Source organism: Thamnophis sirtalis, unplaced genomic scaffold (genome assembly GCF_051295495.1).
Source record: "Thamnophis sirtalis isolate CommonGarterSnake01/CBP01778 unplaced genomic scaffold, rThaSir2_p1.2 scaffold_18, whole genome shotgun sequence".
Taxonomy (NCBI): domain Eukaryota; kingdom Metazoa; phylum Chordata; class Lepidosauria; order Squamata; family Natricidae; genus Thamnophis; species Thamnophis sirtalis.
The window spans coordinates 782,178-797,570 of NW_028261398.1; the positions used below are offsets into that span (position 1 = coordinate 782,178).

The 15,393-nt window shown below is 44.6% G+C and overlaps 2 protein-coding genes across 2 annotated transcripts in view; both read right to left on the reverse strand.

Moving 5' to 3' along the window:
* Positions 1–15,393, reverse strand: part of LOC148042286 (SLAM family member 6-like) — a 979,974-nt gene that overhangs the window by 693,606 nt on the left and 270,975 nt on the right. The gene's annotated exons all lie outside the window — the stretch shown is intronic.
* The window catches only part of LOC148042304 (uncharacterized), a 64,409-nt gene that overhangs the window by 11,101 nt on the left and 37,915 nt on the right, over positions 1–15,393 (reverse strand). The window contains 1 exon segment of the mRNA XM_087702991.1: positions 10,769–10,773. Coding sequence (XP_087559117.1) covers positions 10,769–10,773 — 5 coding nt within the window.

Consider the following 15,393-nt stretch of genomic DNA (forward strand, 5'->3'; position numbering starts at 1 on the left):
AGTTGCCAAGGTTGGAGGCCACCACAGAAGATGACACAAAAAACCCTCCGACCTTTTTGCTTCTCAACAACATTTCAAGCTCTTTCTACACTTACAAAATCATCCTAATCATCCAAAATAAAAAAAGATTCACATTTTCTTCCAGCTTCGAGCAAAAAGCCCAGCAGCGATTTCCAACTCGGAACCAAATTAGAGACATTCTTTAAGTCAGTTTTGCCATTTTCCACACCACCCACTGGACACACAACTACACAAACGCCCAAGATTGTTTAAAGATGATTGTTTGGACAAACGGGGTAGGATGCAAAACGCCACGTGCCAATGCAGAAAGCGCAGCATGCACAAAGCCCCCCCCCGCCCCCCGCACGTGGGGAGGGAAAATGGGCGGGGCAAAGGGTGGGGGGGCTCCATGGAGGGCAAGGAGCGCTGCTGCCCCCCCCTCCCCCGCCCGCCCGCCTTGCTCCCCCTTTCAAGCAGCCTGAATGTTGGGAGGGTCTCCCGGGCATTTCCCACAGGCGGCCACTAGAGGGCAGGCGCTGCCCGTGCTGCCTTCGGAGGGGCGCCGCAAAAGCTGCCTCCAAAGACGGAGGGAAAAAAGGGGGGAGTCCGGGAGGCCCCCAAATCTCCCCAACCAAATAAATTCTTTTCTAATGAGCCCATCTTTGAGAGCAATTGCACCATATTGAAATCACTCAGATATTTTACCAGATGCCCCCCCCCCCCTCCATGGAACTTCTCCCACTAATATTTAGCTCTCCTAAGAGGGCAGCCCCTGTTCCAGATGGGGTAACCCAAGCCCCAATCGTCCCCCAATGGGAGGTGCCTAGATTACGCCAGCATATGGTGAAAATCCTACAAAAATGGCTTAATTGTTTAAAAGCATTATTTCTACTCATAATCCTATATGGTATGAGTTACAAACTATGTTTAATTTAATACAATAGCAGAGTTGGAAGGGACCTTGGAGGTCTTCTAGTCCAACCCCCTGCCAAGGCAGGAAGCCCTTTCAGACAAATGGCTGTCCAACATCTTCTTAAAGACTTCCAGTATTGGGGCATTCACAACTTCTGGAGGCAACTTCTGTTCCACTGATTAATTCTTCTGTCAGGAAATTTCTCCTCAGTTCCAAGTTGCTTCTCTCCTTGATTAGTTTCCACCCATTGCTTCTTGTTCTACTCCCAGGTGCTTTGGAGAATAGTTTGACTCCCTCTTCTTTGTGGCAACCCCTGAGATATTGGAAGACTCCTATCATGTCTCCCCTAGTCATTTCGTTAAACTAGACATATCCAGTTCCTGCAACCGTTCTTCATAGGTTTTAGTCTCCAGTCCCGGGGAGGAGAAAGGGATGTTTGTGGGGAAAGTTGGATCAGAGACACCAGAGAATGCTAGAGATCTTTTGTTTCCCTTTGAAGATCCTATGTGGGATCCAAGCATCCCACAGATTTGAGGAGTTATGAGAAGTCAGCAAATGAGTAGTTGCAGCTTTAATGGTTGTTATTCCAAAGAAGTAAACTTTAGGGAAGACCAACAACAATCTCCACAGATCTGGAAATGATGTTCTCTCTCCCTCTTTCTCTCTCTCTCTCTCCCTCCCTCCCTCTCCCTCTCTGTCTCTCTGTGATTTCTAAGACCTGGAGGGGGGAGGGCTGGAAAAGTTGTTGGCATATGTAAGTGGAGAGAGAGGGAGGGAGAGAGAGAAATGTATTTTATACCTGTCCAGGTTGAAAGGTGAGAACTTTGATTTTTTATTTTGTGTGAAAAGACTTACATTGAGAGTTGATCGATAGAAAACTCGTAGAAAGTTGTGTATTTCTCTAAGTTCCAAAAATGTGGAGAGAGAGAAAAAGTGTTTTTTTTAAAAACATAACCACTCTCCTGGAAGGGGGGAGAGTGAATTCACAATGTAAGGTTTGAGATCCATAGAGTGGCTCCTTTTTATACAGTTAGAGACCTCATAGAATAACATCCTGGCTTTCGTAGAGTATAAATCTTTATTACTATCAAAGACCAGCAATACACATTACTTTTTACCATATATTAAAAAGTAGATATTAAAATCATCATGTATATATATATGTGTGTGTGTGTGTGTGTGTGTGTGTGTGTGTGTGTGTGTGTGTGTGTGTATATAGGTCTCTAGTTGTTCGGGTTTTCTCCCGCGTAGAATTGGATATGTCTTTGCGACGTTTCGACGAAGTCACATTCGTCATCTTCAGGCTGCTGCTGACTACTTCAGGTTTGGTGTTTCCAGGACTACTCCTGGAAACACCAAACCTGAAGTAGTCAGCAGCAGCCTGAAGATGACGAATGTGACTTCGTCGAAACGTCGCAAAGACATATCCAATTCTACGCGGGAGAAAACCCGAACAACTAGAGACCTACATACTAACACCCGCGAAAACCTCAGAAAACATATATATATATATATATATATATATATATATATATATATATATATATATATGTATATGTATATGTATATGTATATGTATATGTATATGTATATGTATATGTATATGTATATGTATATGTATATGTATATGTATATGATGTATATGTATATGTATATGTATATGTATATGTATATGTATATGTATATGTATATGTATATGTATATGTATATGTATATGTATATGTATATGTATATGTATATGTATATGTATATGTATATGTATATGTATATATCTTCTTTTGTATTCTCACTGTATTTCTTTCTTTTCTGAAGAAATTGGGACATCAACAGATGATCCAATTTAAATTTTGAACAAAATAGTTGGAAGAGTTCCTTTTTTTTCCTTTCCTTTTCTCTACCTTCTTTCTTTTCCTTTCTCTCTCTCCCCTTTTCCTCATTTCTCCCTCCTTTCCCCTGTGTACTCTACGTACTTCATCCACTGTACTTATAACCCTCCACCCTCTAATACTAATTGGCTATGAGTAGAAAAGCAGTTGCTTTTGGATCTACATCAACCTCCGTCTCCACACCTGCGGGAGGCCAGAGGACAACACAGACCATGTCCCAGCATGAAAAAGAGAAGGAAGCAAATTTTGAAACACTTATGCAAATGATGCAGAAAATGCAAGCAGGAATTGACAGTAAAGATAGCAAGTTAGACACTCTTATAAAAAAAATGGAGGTAATGGAACAACAAAATCAAAGCATAGTGCAAAAAGTTGATAAAATGTAAGGGAAAGTTGAAAGCATACACAACTGGATGTTGAAATACGAAGACAGGATTCAAAAAATTGAAAATAAAATCCAAGAAGGAGAGAAGAAAACCGAGAAGCTAGAGACTAGACTAAGTGATCTTTTTATTGGGAATTATACCGGAAACATACAATAGAGAATTGAAATATTTGATTGTAAATGTGTTAACAGCAGCCAGAATTGTATTTGCAAAAAACTGAAAAAACGAAACAATACCAAAACAGGAAGAAGTTATCCGAAAAATAATGGACTGTGCTGAAATGAGTAAATTGACATTTGAAATTAGAGAGCAAGAGGATGAACAATTTTATAAGATATGGGATTTGTTTTATCGGTGGCTAGGGGGAAAAAAAAACTTTGGAAATGAAAAATGATATACTTATACCTTAATTGAAAAAAGTAAATGATGATATAATTATGCTGTGAAATAATCTAATAATGACACAATGAAGTATTAATATAAGGTCTGGGGATATAATGTATAAGGTTAAGAACTTATTATAATGATATTTCGCTGCTGATAAGCAATTCTAATAGGGGAACAAATGAAAACTGGTATATATAGGCAGCGATGCTTTGTTGAAAAATGAAGGAATCAGATCTCTGTTTGAAGGTATGAAATGCAAGGTTAACAATAAATAGAAGTATACTTCCTGGGGAAAAATAATGCTAATGTTAACTGAATATATATTGTAGAATGAAAATGAGGTCTTTAGTTATATTAGATCAAATATTTGAGACGGTAAATATTATTTGAAGATGCAGATGTTAAAACACTTGTAACCAAACGACATGCTGCATGTGATGATGGTTTTTCTATTTTTTTTAAACCCTAGGTTATTGTGGTGTCTATTAAATATACAACAGAGAGATACGGGATGTGTATATGGGGGGAAACGTAGTAGGGATGCACCTGTGATCAAATGACATATTGTATGGGATGATGGGGTTTTTTTCTTTCTTTTTTTTTCCTTTCCTTTTCCCTTTGTTTTTTTTTCCTATTGTTATGTGATGTTGTCTATGTAATAAAAAATAAAATTATTTTAAAAAAAAGATAACGAACTTTTAACTGGGTGGGATCCTCATGTAACTCTCAGAATTGGGATCCCACAGCACGATGCCAACATGCCTGTCTTATTAAATTGGAACTTTAAGGATCATTTTGCCTTGGACTCTGATTTAATTCTACATGATACTTGGAACGCTGACACTCTGGACTAATGATCATTTTTTCTCTCCGTTTAACCGTTAGTTGTGAAAGCAATCCAGAAAATGTTGAATACGTTTGTCATTTGGCTTTCCCACATTGTAGGACCTTATTTTAGGTATTGTCCAGAATATGGAAGGTATTAAATCTTTTTGCTTAAGAGTTATTAATTTAAATATTAAGCAATGGTGGGTCCCAGTCCTGCCTTTGGCTACATGACTGTATGGGCGCATGCTCTGTTGTTATGCTGATCTCTTCTGTTTCGTTTTTGTAAGAAAAGAGGAATTCTGCCTAGCTGCTTCCTTTTGCATTGCATGGATTATACACTTCCACCTGTCAAGATTCAAGAGCCAACCAAGGCTAGTTACCGAAAACTAAGTTTGGATTTCCCCCCATCCTTAAGATGATGACTTTGACACTGAGCCACTTAAAGTTATTTTATCAGGGAGATGGTCGGATCTTCCTGTGGAATCATGGCAACATGGAGATGGACACTTTGGGCTCTGGCGAGCTCTCCCTTTGGGCCTTTGACTCCCCTGACACCTGTGGCAAACGTCTGACGTCCAGGTGTCTCATCAGATCCCGAGGCTGGAAAAAGCCCGAGACAGTTATGACAATTGATATGAAATCACATATTATCCAATTGAATATATTTGTGTACATTGTTATTATTGTACCTCATTTGTTTGACTATCACTATTATTCCTTCATTTTAAATGAGATATATTAGATATAGGGTTCATTTATATTCGTCAGCCGCCAAAACCGCGCTCGACTAGGCCGCGCCCGATTAAACCGCGTCGCTGACGTCATCAACAGGGCGACAACAGCCGGCGCGGAGAAAGAAGGGCGCTTTAAATAGAGCTTTGAAAGCAAGCCGATTCAACTTAAGGTAAGGGTTACGTTTAGGGTTAGCTTAAGGGTTAGGTTTAGAGTTAGGTTAAGGGTTAGGGTTAGGTTTAGGGGGGTTACGTTTAGGGGTTAATTTTAGGTTTAGGGTTTACAGCGTGCGTCTGTCTCCGCGCTGTTGTCGCCCTGTTGATGACGTCAGCTACGCGGTTTCGTCGAGCGCGCTTTAGTCGAACACGGTTTTGTGGTGGAACCATTTATATTATAACAATTCATTACATCATCTTAAATCTAGCCAATAATAATATATTTTATGTTATATTCTGTATCATTTTATTATTCTTGTATTGATAACATTCTCTAATGTCTTTCATTTCCATGTTTTTTTTTAATCTAACCACTGATAAAATAAACCCCATATCCTGTAAAATTGTTTATCTTCTTGTTCTCTAAATGTCAAATGTCAATTTACTCATTTCAGCACATTCCATTATTTTGTGAATAACTTCCTCCTGTGTTGGTATTTTCTCATTTTTCCAATTTTTAGCAAATACAATTCTAGCTGCTGTTAACACATTTACAATCAAATATTTCAATTCTCTATTGTATGTTTCAGGTATAATTCCCAATAAAAAGATCTCTGGTTTAAAGTCTTTATATTTTATATCATTTTTTCCAACCAAGTGTGGATTTTAGTCCAATATCTTTTAGCTTCTAAACAAGTTCACCACATATGACCCTGGTATCTGATGACATTTCCAACACTTTTCAGATTTATTCTTGAACATTCTCGTCGGGGACAGGTGCCACCTGTAAAACATCTTATACAAATTTTCTTTATATGCTGTTGACATTGTCATTTTATAATTTTGAGACCACAATTTCTGCCAATTCTCTAAGTCAATCCCATGTCCAAAGTTTCCCCCCCAAGCAATCAAAGATTCTTTAACTTGTTCTTCTTCTAGCTTAACCTCTAATAAGTATCCATATAGTTTTTTAATTACCTTTTCACCAGTACGTAGCAAAATTTTATCTAATCAGTCATTTTATCATGGAAACCTTCCCTTTTAAGATCTTTATCGTAGTCTAGAATGTATTTGCGCATATGAAAACCAGTTCATCTTTATACCTTGCTGTTCAAGTCCTTGCATCGATTTAAGTTCACCCTTTGCATTCAATATTTCACCAGATCTAATTGTTTGTTCCTTTTTGCATGTTATTGGATATGAAAATGCTTCAATAGTTGATAACCAGACTGGATTTTTTAAGTAATGTTGCCTTTTAATCTTCTCCCAATTTAACAACAAAGCCTCCCATATATAATGTCTTCTGAAATACCCCTGCATTTTAGTTCCCTTGTACCATAAGAAAGCTTGCCATCCCAACAACAAATCATGTCCTCCTACAGTCAATAATCTAGAATTTCTTAATGTTATCCACTCCTTAACCCACATCAGGCTTGTTGCCTGGTAGAATAACTCCCAGTTAGGTAAGCCAAATCCTCCTCTTGTTCTAGCATTTTGTAACAACTTTAATTTTATTCTTGCTTTCTTTCCCTGCCAAATATACTTCAACACTATTTTGTTTAAATCGTCAAAATAATCTTTCCCTAGTCTAATTGGAAAAGCAGGCAGGTAATCTTCAACGTAAATCCATTCATTTAGCGACTGTCAGTAGTTATGTCGCTGAAATGCGTGGCTTACAACCAGTCCTCGCACTTATGACGGTTGCTGTATTTCCCCCGTGGTCAGGTGATCAAAATCTAGGCACTTGGGCAACCAGCAAGATTACTTGTTTATTTGATACGGCAAGCGCTTAGGATGGCCGCAGCATCATCCCAGGGACGGGTCTGTCGTTGGGATGGCCGTTTAGGACCTTCCCACATGCCACGTCAAAGAGGGGGGAGCTGGATTTGCTCAACGACCATGTGATTCACTTAACAACGGCAGTCATTTGCATCAACTCACTGTGCAACCACCTTGCTCAGCCACAGAGATTTGGGCCCTGATTGTGGTCCTCATCTGAGGGTTTGCATTCCTCTCTTCTATGAAGAATCAGTGAGCCGTTTTCGCCACAAACATGGCAGGATATGAGCTCCTGGGAGGGAAGCCGAGACCACCTCGAGACGGTTTCCTTTGCCTCAGAAGACCTGAGCTGGTTTTTTCCTGCCCTGCTCAACTCCCTCGCAAAGCCCGAACTCTCGGATGGAGGGAGGAGGTCTGGAGGGGCCTGGAATTCAAGGAACGTTGGTCTGCTTAGCCAGGAAACTAACATGCTTTTATCCGGGATTGAGAGAAGAAACCTGGCCGGATCGTGGCCTGTTTGGTTCTGCAGTATAGCTGGATGGCTGGTCGGTCCCTGATTTCAGCTACGCTCCTTTTATCCCTATTTGGACGTTACTGATTTTTAAAAGGCCCACAAAGTGTATTCCCAAGAGGCGAAATGGGTAATTGGAAGGATGGTTGTGCACACAGGATTTAGTTCACACAACCAGGACCCATGGATGCCCACCTTCACACAGAATAACGGAGGAGGAAGAAGGGACTTTGGAGGACTTCCAGTCCAACTGCAGGGAATGAGAGATTCAAAAATAAAAGCCTCCGACCCTGGGGGATTAGCTGGGGGTTGCATCATCCAGACAGGAGAAAGTTGCAGGAGGAAACTGCCAGGCCCCACATGAAAAGAGGGTGATGGGCTGGCGGCTGAAGCAAAGTCATGGCACACACTTGAAAGGAAAGCAGGAAGACTGGGTGTTTCTGCACTGCCAGCCGCCCTCAGAGCTCTTTTGACAGTGATTGAGTGCTCTGAAAATCAAGGGGCGATGCAGAGATCCGCCAACAGGGAAGCTGCCCAAAGATTTGCCAGTGGGTTGGATTTTGCCTCAATCTGAGATATGAGGAGGATTAGATATAGGGATCAAAGGCAGCCTTTTTCTCATCACTGAATGTCTGTCTGACCTCAACGTCCCTTGGACAATCCAGGTGATTTTTGGCCATTTCAGGGAGCTCATAATATGGGACTTCTGGAGCAACTAAAAGCAATATTGCAGGAACAAAAGATTTGAGATTATTGGTGAAACTTGTTAATAGTCCATTTCTGTTAGAGGAGTGTGGAGGTGGCGTTTCTGTGTTTCTGTGTTGTGTCCAAGACTTGGGAGAGGAGTAAGACCCTCTAATAACAATAAAGAAAAAGACCTTATTATTATTTCTTATTTTACTTTTAAAAAGGGATTTGGAAAAAATGGAGCTCGTGCGCTTGTGAAAGCTCCCTAAAATAATGATAATGATTGGTTTCCCTGGAGAAAGTATGAAAGGAAATATTTGTAGGTGGATTTTTATGCAAGCAGTTTGAATGGAGGATAAATCTGTAAGTATGCCGATGTGTCAATGCTTGTGTGTGTAGAGTCCCTATCCCCGACTGTGAAAGGGGTTAAATGTTTTGATTCCCTTTCTTACAAAGAAACCCAGTGCTCCTCTGGTTAAACTGGAGGACTCGGAGACTGGTCTGCCATCCCCTACTTACTAAAGGAATGGGATACTCCAGACATAGAGACCCCAGGGAAGGGGGGAGGCTGAGGAACAACGTAATCCGCGAGTGACTCTTGTGGAATCCAATCTCATTCAAAACTAAAACCAGAGATGCTGCAGGCTCACTCGGAGAAAATATAGTGGCAGGAGGAGGAAATAGATGTGGTCGAGGGCTCGTTTTCACCCCATTTTCTACTTCCGACCTTTATAATTGGAAGCAACAAAACCCCAGTTATAGGGAAGACCCAGAGAAAATGCACTCTCTGTGCTTATCTACTATAAGGACGCATAGCCCCACTTGGGCAGACATTCAGACATTGACGGATGTCCTTTTAACACCAGAGAAACAGACTGCTGGGGGGGGGGGGGAGAAAGGCAGTGGAGCGGCAGTTAAAAAAACGGAGAAGAATGAGAATGACAGCCGGTGGGAATGCCCCCCCCCCTCACGGAGCCAGAATGGGATCTGGGTGATGATGGGGACAACACGAGGCTACTGAATTCTCAATCTTATATGGAATCCAAAAATGGAGTTCCCTAATTTAAGACTCTGGTAAAAGTGTATGAAATAAGGCAAAAGAAAGACGGGAGTCCTGAGGACTTTTCTTGAAAGGATATACCAGGATTTTAGCTAATACCCTGATTTAGATCCTGAAGCTTCAGATAATCAGGAAACAATGAACATGATTTTTTATAGGGAACTCAGCAGAGGACATTAGAAGAAAAGTTACGGAAAGTAGGAGGAGGTCCGTGGAAAGGCATTTCAGACTTGGCTGAGATAGCCTCCTGGAGGGTAGGAAGAAATGAGAAAGAAATCCAGAAGGCTGGCAGAAATGCTGTCTTCCTAGCAGATGCCCTTAGGCAGGAAAAGGTGGGAGGAAGGGGGACAAAAAAGAGGAGAGGAGTGGGAGTTTAGGGAACCTGAAAGCAGTCTGGGCATGGAAGAGGAAAGGTGGGACCTTACCAGTGTGCTACATGCGGAAAAGAAGGATATTGGAGGAGTGGATGCCTGGTGGCTATAGCCATGCGAGCAGAAAAAGAAGGGGGAAGAGGCCAGGGGCAGGGAGCTGTGGCTCCCCCAACCCACCTCTGCGGAAGTCCCAATTGGGGGATCTAAACATGAGATGTTGACAGATACAGGAGCCAGAAGATCTGTTCTTAAGAGGTGTATTGTTCCTCGGACTACCGAGGATGAGATACCTTTTGGGGGGGCTTCAGGAAAGGCCTATATAATGTGCCTGAAACAACAAAAGCCCAAATTGCACAGCAGGAGGTGAAAACTTAGGGGTTGGCATCTCTACAGGACAGCAAAAACCGTTAGCCTAAAGAGGGAAGCAATCTATGAAAGCCCTCTGTTAATAGAAAACAATTGGGATTCTTGGGGAAGGCTGGTTTTGGTAGAGTTTGGATTCATAATTTTTGATTTATTGTCAAGCCCCTTTATGAGGCTGTCAAAGGGGATGGGAAAATATTTGAATGGACTGGAGAACGCCAACATGCATTCACACAAATAAAGTGTGAGCTTGTGAGAGCACTGGGGCTTCCGGACCCCACTAGAGCTTTCACCCTTTTCGCACATGAGTGGGAAGGCATTGCTGCAGGAGTTCTCACCCGGAAACTAGGCTCATGGCAAAGGCCTGGGGCATATTATAGTAAGCAAATAGATATGGGAGGGGGCATTGGGAGGGCCTGGATGTCTGAGGGCAGCAACTGCCCTGCTGGTTGAGGAAGCCCAAAAGTTAACACCGGGAGAACATCTAATAGTCAAAGTCCCACACGGGGTTCAGGAGATTATGGAAGTGAAGGGGGCCTTTTGGATGACTGGGGGCCACCAAGCCAAGTATCGGACTATCCTGCTTGACTTCCCAGTCATTCAATTAGAGGTGTGCGATACCCTCAATCCAGCTACACTCTTGCCCCAGGTGGATACTGAATTGCATCAGGATTGCGTACAGCTGGTGGAGTCTGTATATGATAGTAAACCCAATCTTAGTGCTCAGCCTCTCCCAAATGCTGTGAATGGTTTACAGATGGTAGCAGCTTTATGGTGGAAGGTCTGAGAAAGGCGGGATACGCAGTGGTCCCACTGTGGGAAGTTATGGAAGCCGAATCACTACCAGTAAAGACTTCTGCTCAGCTGGCTGAGCTGGTAGCTTTAACTAGAGCCTTACAGCTGGCTGTAGGACTAACAGTAAATATTTACACAGATAGCAAACATGTCTTTGGAACCTTGCACACCCATAGAGCTTTATGGAAGGAAAGAGGATTGTTAAATGCAAAGGGGTCAACTATTAAGTATGGTCCACAAATTTTAGAATTGTTGGAAGCAGTCTGGCAGCCAAAAGAAGCAGCAGTCATACATGTCAAGGGGCAAGGAAGACACCCTTTACGCGAAAGGGAACCGGGCTGCAGATAGGGCTGCTAAGGAAGCTGCCCTACGACACTCAGATGGAACAGCTACCCGAATTCCCATGTCTCCTTCCATACCCCCTTCCCCAGCCTCTTATACACCCGGGCACAGGGCATGGGCCAGGTTTATCGGAGGCAAGGAGGGGAACGATGGGTGGCGGGTAGAGAGCAAAGTTATTCTACCAGATGCACCTCTAAGGATTCCTTTGTAACAAATACATACTGGCACACATTGGGGGTCAAAAGCCCTGGTAAACTTTAGGACATGCTGTGTGGAAGGCAAGGATCTCTATTCCGCTATCTCCGAGCTGTAGCAGCTTGTCTGATTTGTGCCAGAAATAATCCAAAAGGAGCCAGGCACCCACCCCTATGAGTCCAACTTAAGGGCAACTACCCAGGGACAATTTGAGAAACAGACTTGACTGAATTCCCTAGAAAGGGAGGTTTTAAGTCTGTTTTGGGACTAGAATCTCCCTTCACAGGATGGCCTGAGGCCTTTGCTAGCAGGGCTAATAAAGATCATGAAGTAGTAAACGTCCTACTGGAAGAAATTATTCGGAGGTTTGGGCTGCCAAATAGTACATCATTGGATTGGGACCCATATTTCACAGCTAAGTTTGTGTCAACAGTTAAACATCACTCGGAAGCTTTACTCAGCCTACCACCTGGCAAGTCCTCCTATGGAAAAATTGGAATGATTTACAAAAACAACAGATAGGTAAACTCCGCCAGGAAGCTCACCTGTGCTCACCTCAACCTTTGCCACTCTCATTGTTAGGGCTTCACTTTGCACCTCAAAAGCGAATAGGCTTGATCCTTTTTGAGACCCTTTTTGGATGACCACATCCCTCCCTAAAGGCAGAGGAAAGGCCCATCCCACTGGTGGGCAAACTGATCTTGTACCAAAAGCATAAGACACCTCGCTGCGGTGATGAATTTCCTTTCCCGTTATCTGCAGGACTAGATCACCCAGGGCATCCGTTTCAGCCTGCAGATTGGACGCTTGTAAAGACGCGGGGACCAACAACCTCCTTGGATCAGCAGTGGAAGGGACCCTTTCAAGGGCTTCAGACCACCCATACAGCCCTAAAAGTGGAAGGCCGGGCATCTTGGATTGATCACTTCCCGAGTGAAGAAATACCCACGATCTGCCCGTCCGGATTCCTGGACTGCGCAGCCTGTGACTTTCTCAGTAGCAGAACTGGGACTGAAGTTATTGTTCTGGAACCAAAAGCCTCTGGAACCATAGTTGTGTGAGAGGAGAACTGCCATCTCCCGTAGGTGTTTTCTCAATTAGAACATTTCCCCAATAGGTGTTTGTGGCTAACCACACAAGGATTAGGAGTTACCCAATTATTACCACTAGCTGATTGGTGCATCTGTGTGCATGAAGGCTAAGATATTAAGACAAATAAACTTAACAACCTTTGGGATGAGACCACATGATTTTGTTATGTATCTGTGCTCTTCCCATATAGGTGGGTACCTATGTTATGCCCACTTTACCTGAAAGGAAGATTGGAAACCACAGGAATCTTGAACAATTCAGAAAGTACCTGAACCCCTTTCTTTGCTCCGTGGGCTCTGGTCCCTCAATAATGCTTTGTATCACATACAAGCGGTGGGGGAAATCCTAGCCAAGGAGACTGGGGAGTTTTTTTATTGTTGCAGCAAAAGAACAAGAAGCCATTTGGACAATGACAGTTCAGAACAGAATAGCTCTAGATATGATATTGGCATCCTAAGGAGATGGGTGTGCACTACTTGGACAACAATGCTGTGTGCAGATTCTGGAGAAATCCTGGAATTCCACAGCTGAACTACATACATCACAAAGAGAGTTGCAACCCCCCCTCCCCCATGGACGAATGGAAAGAGGAGTGGCATTGACTGACAGGAGGGTTGCCTGATTTCACTGGTTAAGTTTCAGTTTCAGTTGAGTTTATTTATAGGCCGCCCTTTTCCCTGAGGGGACTCAGGGCGGCTAACAACTTGTATGGAAGGGGAAGATATATAATAACAAAAAACACAATATATGATTAAAACCAAGCAACATTCATACAACATTCGGGTGGGGGCGGACTATGGTCTTACCCCCAGGCCTGACGGGATAGCCAGATCTTGAGGGCTGTGCGGAAGGTCTGAAGGGTGGTGAGGGTACGAATCTCCACGGGGAGATCGTTCCAGAGGGTTGGAGCTGCTACTGAAAAGGCTCTCCTCCGCGTAGTTGCCAGCCGGCACTGGCTGGCAGATGGAACTCGGAGGAGGCCTAATCTATGCGATCTTATGGGTCGAGAGGAGGTGATTGGCAGGAGGCGGTCTCCCAAGTACACAGATCCACTACCATGAAGGGCTTTGTAGGTAGTAAGAAGCACCTTGAAGCGCACACTGAGATCAACAGGTAGCCAGTGCAGCTCGCGGAGGATAGGTGTTATGTGGGCGAACCGAGGTGCACCCACGATCACTCGCGCGGCCGCATTCTGGACTAGCTGAAGCCGCCGGATGCTCTTCAAGGGCAGCCCCATGTAAAGCACATTGCAGTATTCCAGCCTAGAAGTCACGAGGTCGCGAGTGACTGTTGTGAGAGCCTCCCGGTTCAGGTAGGGTCGCAACTGGCGCACCAGGCGAACCTGGGCAAATGCCCCCCTGGTCACAGCCGACAGGTGGTGATCAAAGGTCAGCTGTGGGTCCAGGAGGACTCCCAAATTGCGAACCCTGTCTGAGGGGTGTAAAATTTGACCCCCCAGCCTGAGTGGTGGAACACTAGCCAAATTTTTGGGAGGGAAACACAACAGCCACTCGGTCTTTTCTGGGTTGAGTACAAGCTTGTTAGCCCTCATCCAGTCCCTAACAGCTTCAAGTCCCTGGTTCATCACGTCCACCGCTTCATTGAGTTGGCACGGGGCGGACAGATACAGCTGCGTATCGTCCGCATATTGGTGGTATCTTATCCCGTGCCTCCGAATGATCTCGCCCAGCGGTTTCATGTAGATGTTAAATAGTACGGGGGACAGGACCGACCCCTGCGGCACCCCATATGTTAGGGGCCTCATGGTCGATCTCTGTCCCCCGACCAACACCGACTGCGACCTGCCCGAGAGGTAGGAGGAGAACCACTGCAAAACAGTGCCTCCCACACCCACCTCCCGCAGTCGTCGCAGAAGGATACCATGGTCGATGGTATCGAAAGCCGCCGAGAGATCAAGGAGAACCAAGATGGAGGGATGGCCTCCATCCCTGGCTCTCCAGAGATCATCGGTCAATGCGACCAAAGCGGTTTCTGTGCTGTAACCAGGTCTGAAGCCGGACTGGAAGGGGTCCAGGTAGTCGGCTTCCTCCAAGGACCGCTGGAGCTGGTAGGCCACCACCTTCTCAACAACCTTCCCAATAAAGGGGAGGTTGGAGACTGGACGATAGTTGTTAAGTACAGCTGGATCCAAAGATGGTTTCTTCAGGAGGGGTCTCACCACCGCCGTTTTAAGTGCGGCGGGGAAGTGCCCCTCCCGAAGCGAGGCGGTAATAACCGCTTGGATCCAGCCCCGTGTCACCTCCCTGCTGTTAGCAACCAGCCAGGAGGGACACGGGTCCAGTACACAGGTGGAGGCACTCACAGCCCTCATGGCCTTGTCCACGTCCCCGGGGGTAACATCCTGAAACTCAACCCAGCGATGGTCTACCAAATCGTCCTCTCGTGTCACGGCTGGCTCTGCAAAGGTGGAGTCCAAATCCGACCGAAACCGAGCAACTTTGTCCGCCAAGAACTGGGCATAGTCTTCAGCCCTACCCTGCAAGGGGTCCCCCGTATCCCTCTTATTTAAGAGGGAACGGGTTATCCTAAACAGGGCGGCTGGACGGGACTCGGCGGACGCAACCAAGGTGGCAATATAAGATCTCTTTGCTGCCCTAAGTGCCCTGATGTAATCCTTGGTGCAGGTTGTTAAGAGTGCTCGGTTCGATTCGGATTTATTGGACCTCCACTGGTGCTCTAGGCGTCTCCTCCGGCGCTTCCTCTCCCGGAGCTCCTCGGTGAACCAAGGAGGCCTCCGGGATCCGCCGCCTCGGAGGGGCCGTAGTGGCGCAATCCGGTCGAGGGTCTCCGATGCTGCCGAATGCCAGGCAGCAACCAGAGTCTCTACCGGACTGTGGGCGAGAGTATCAGGAATAACCCCAAGCTCCGTCTGGAACCTCAAAGGGTCCAT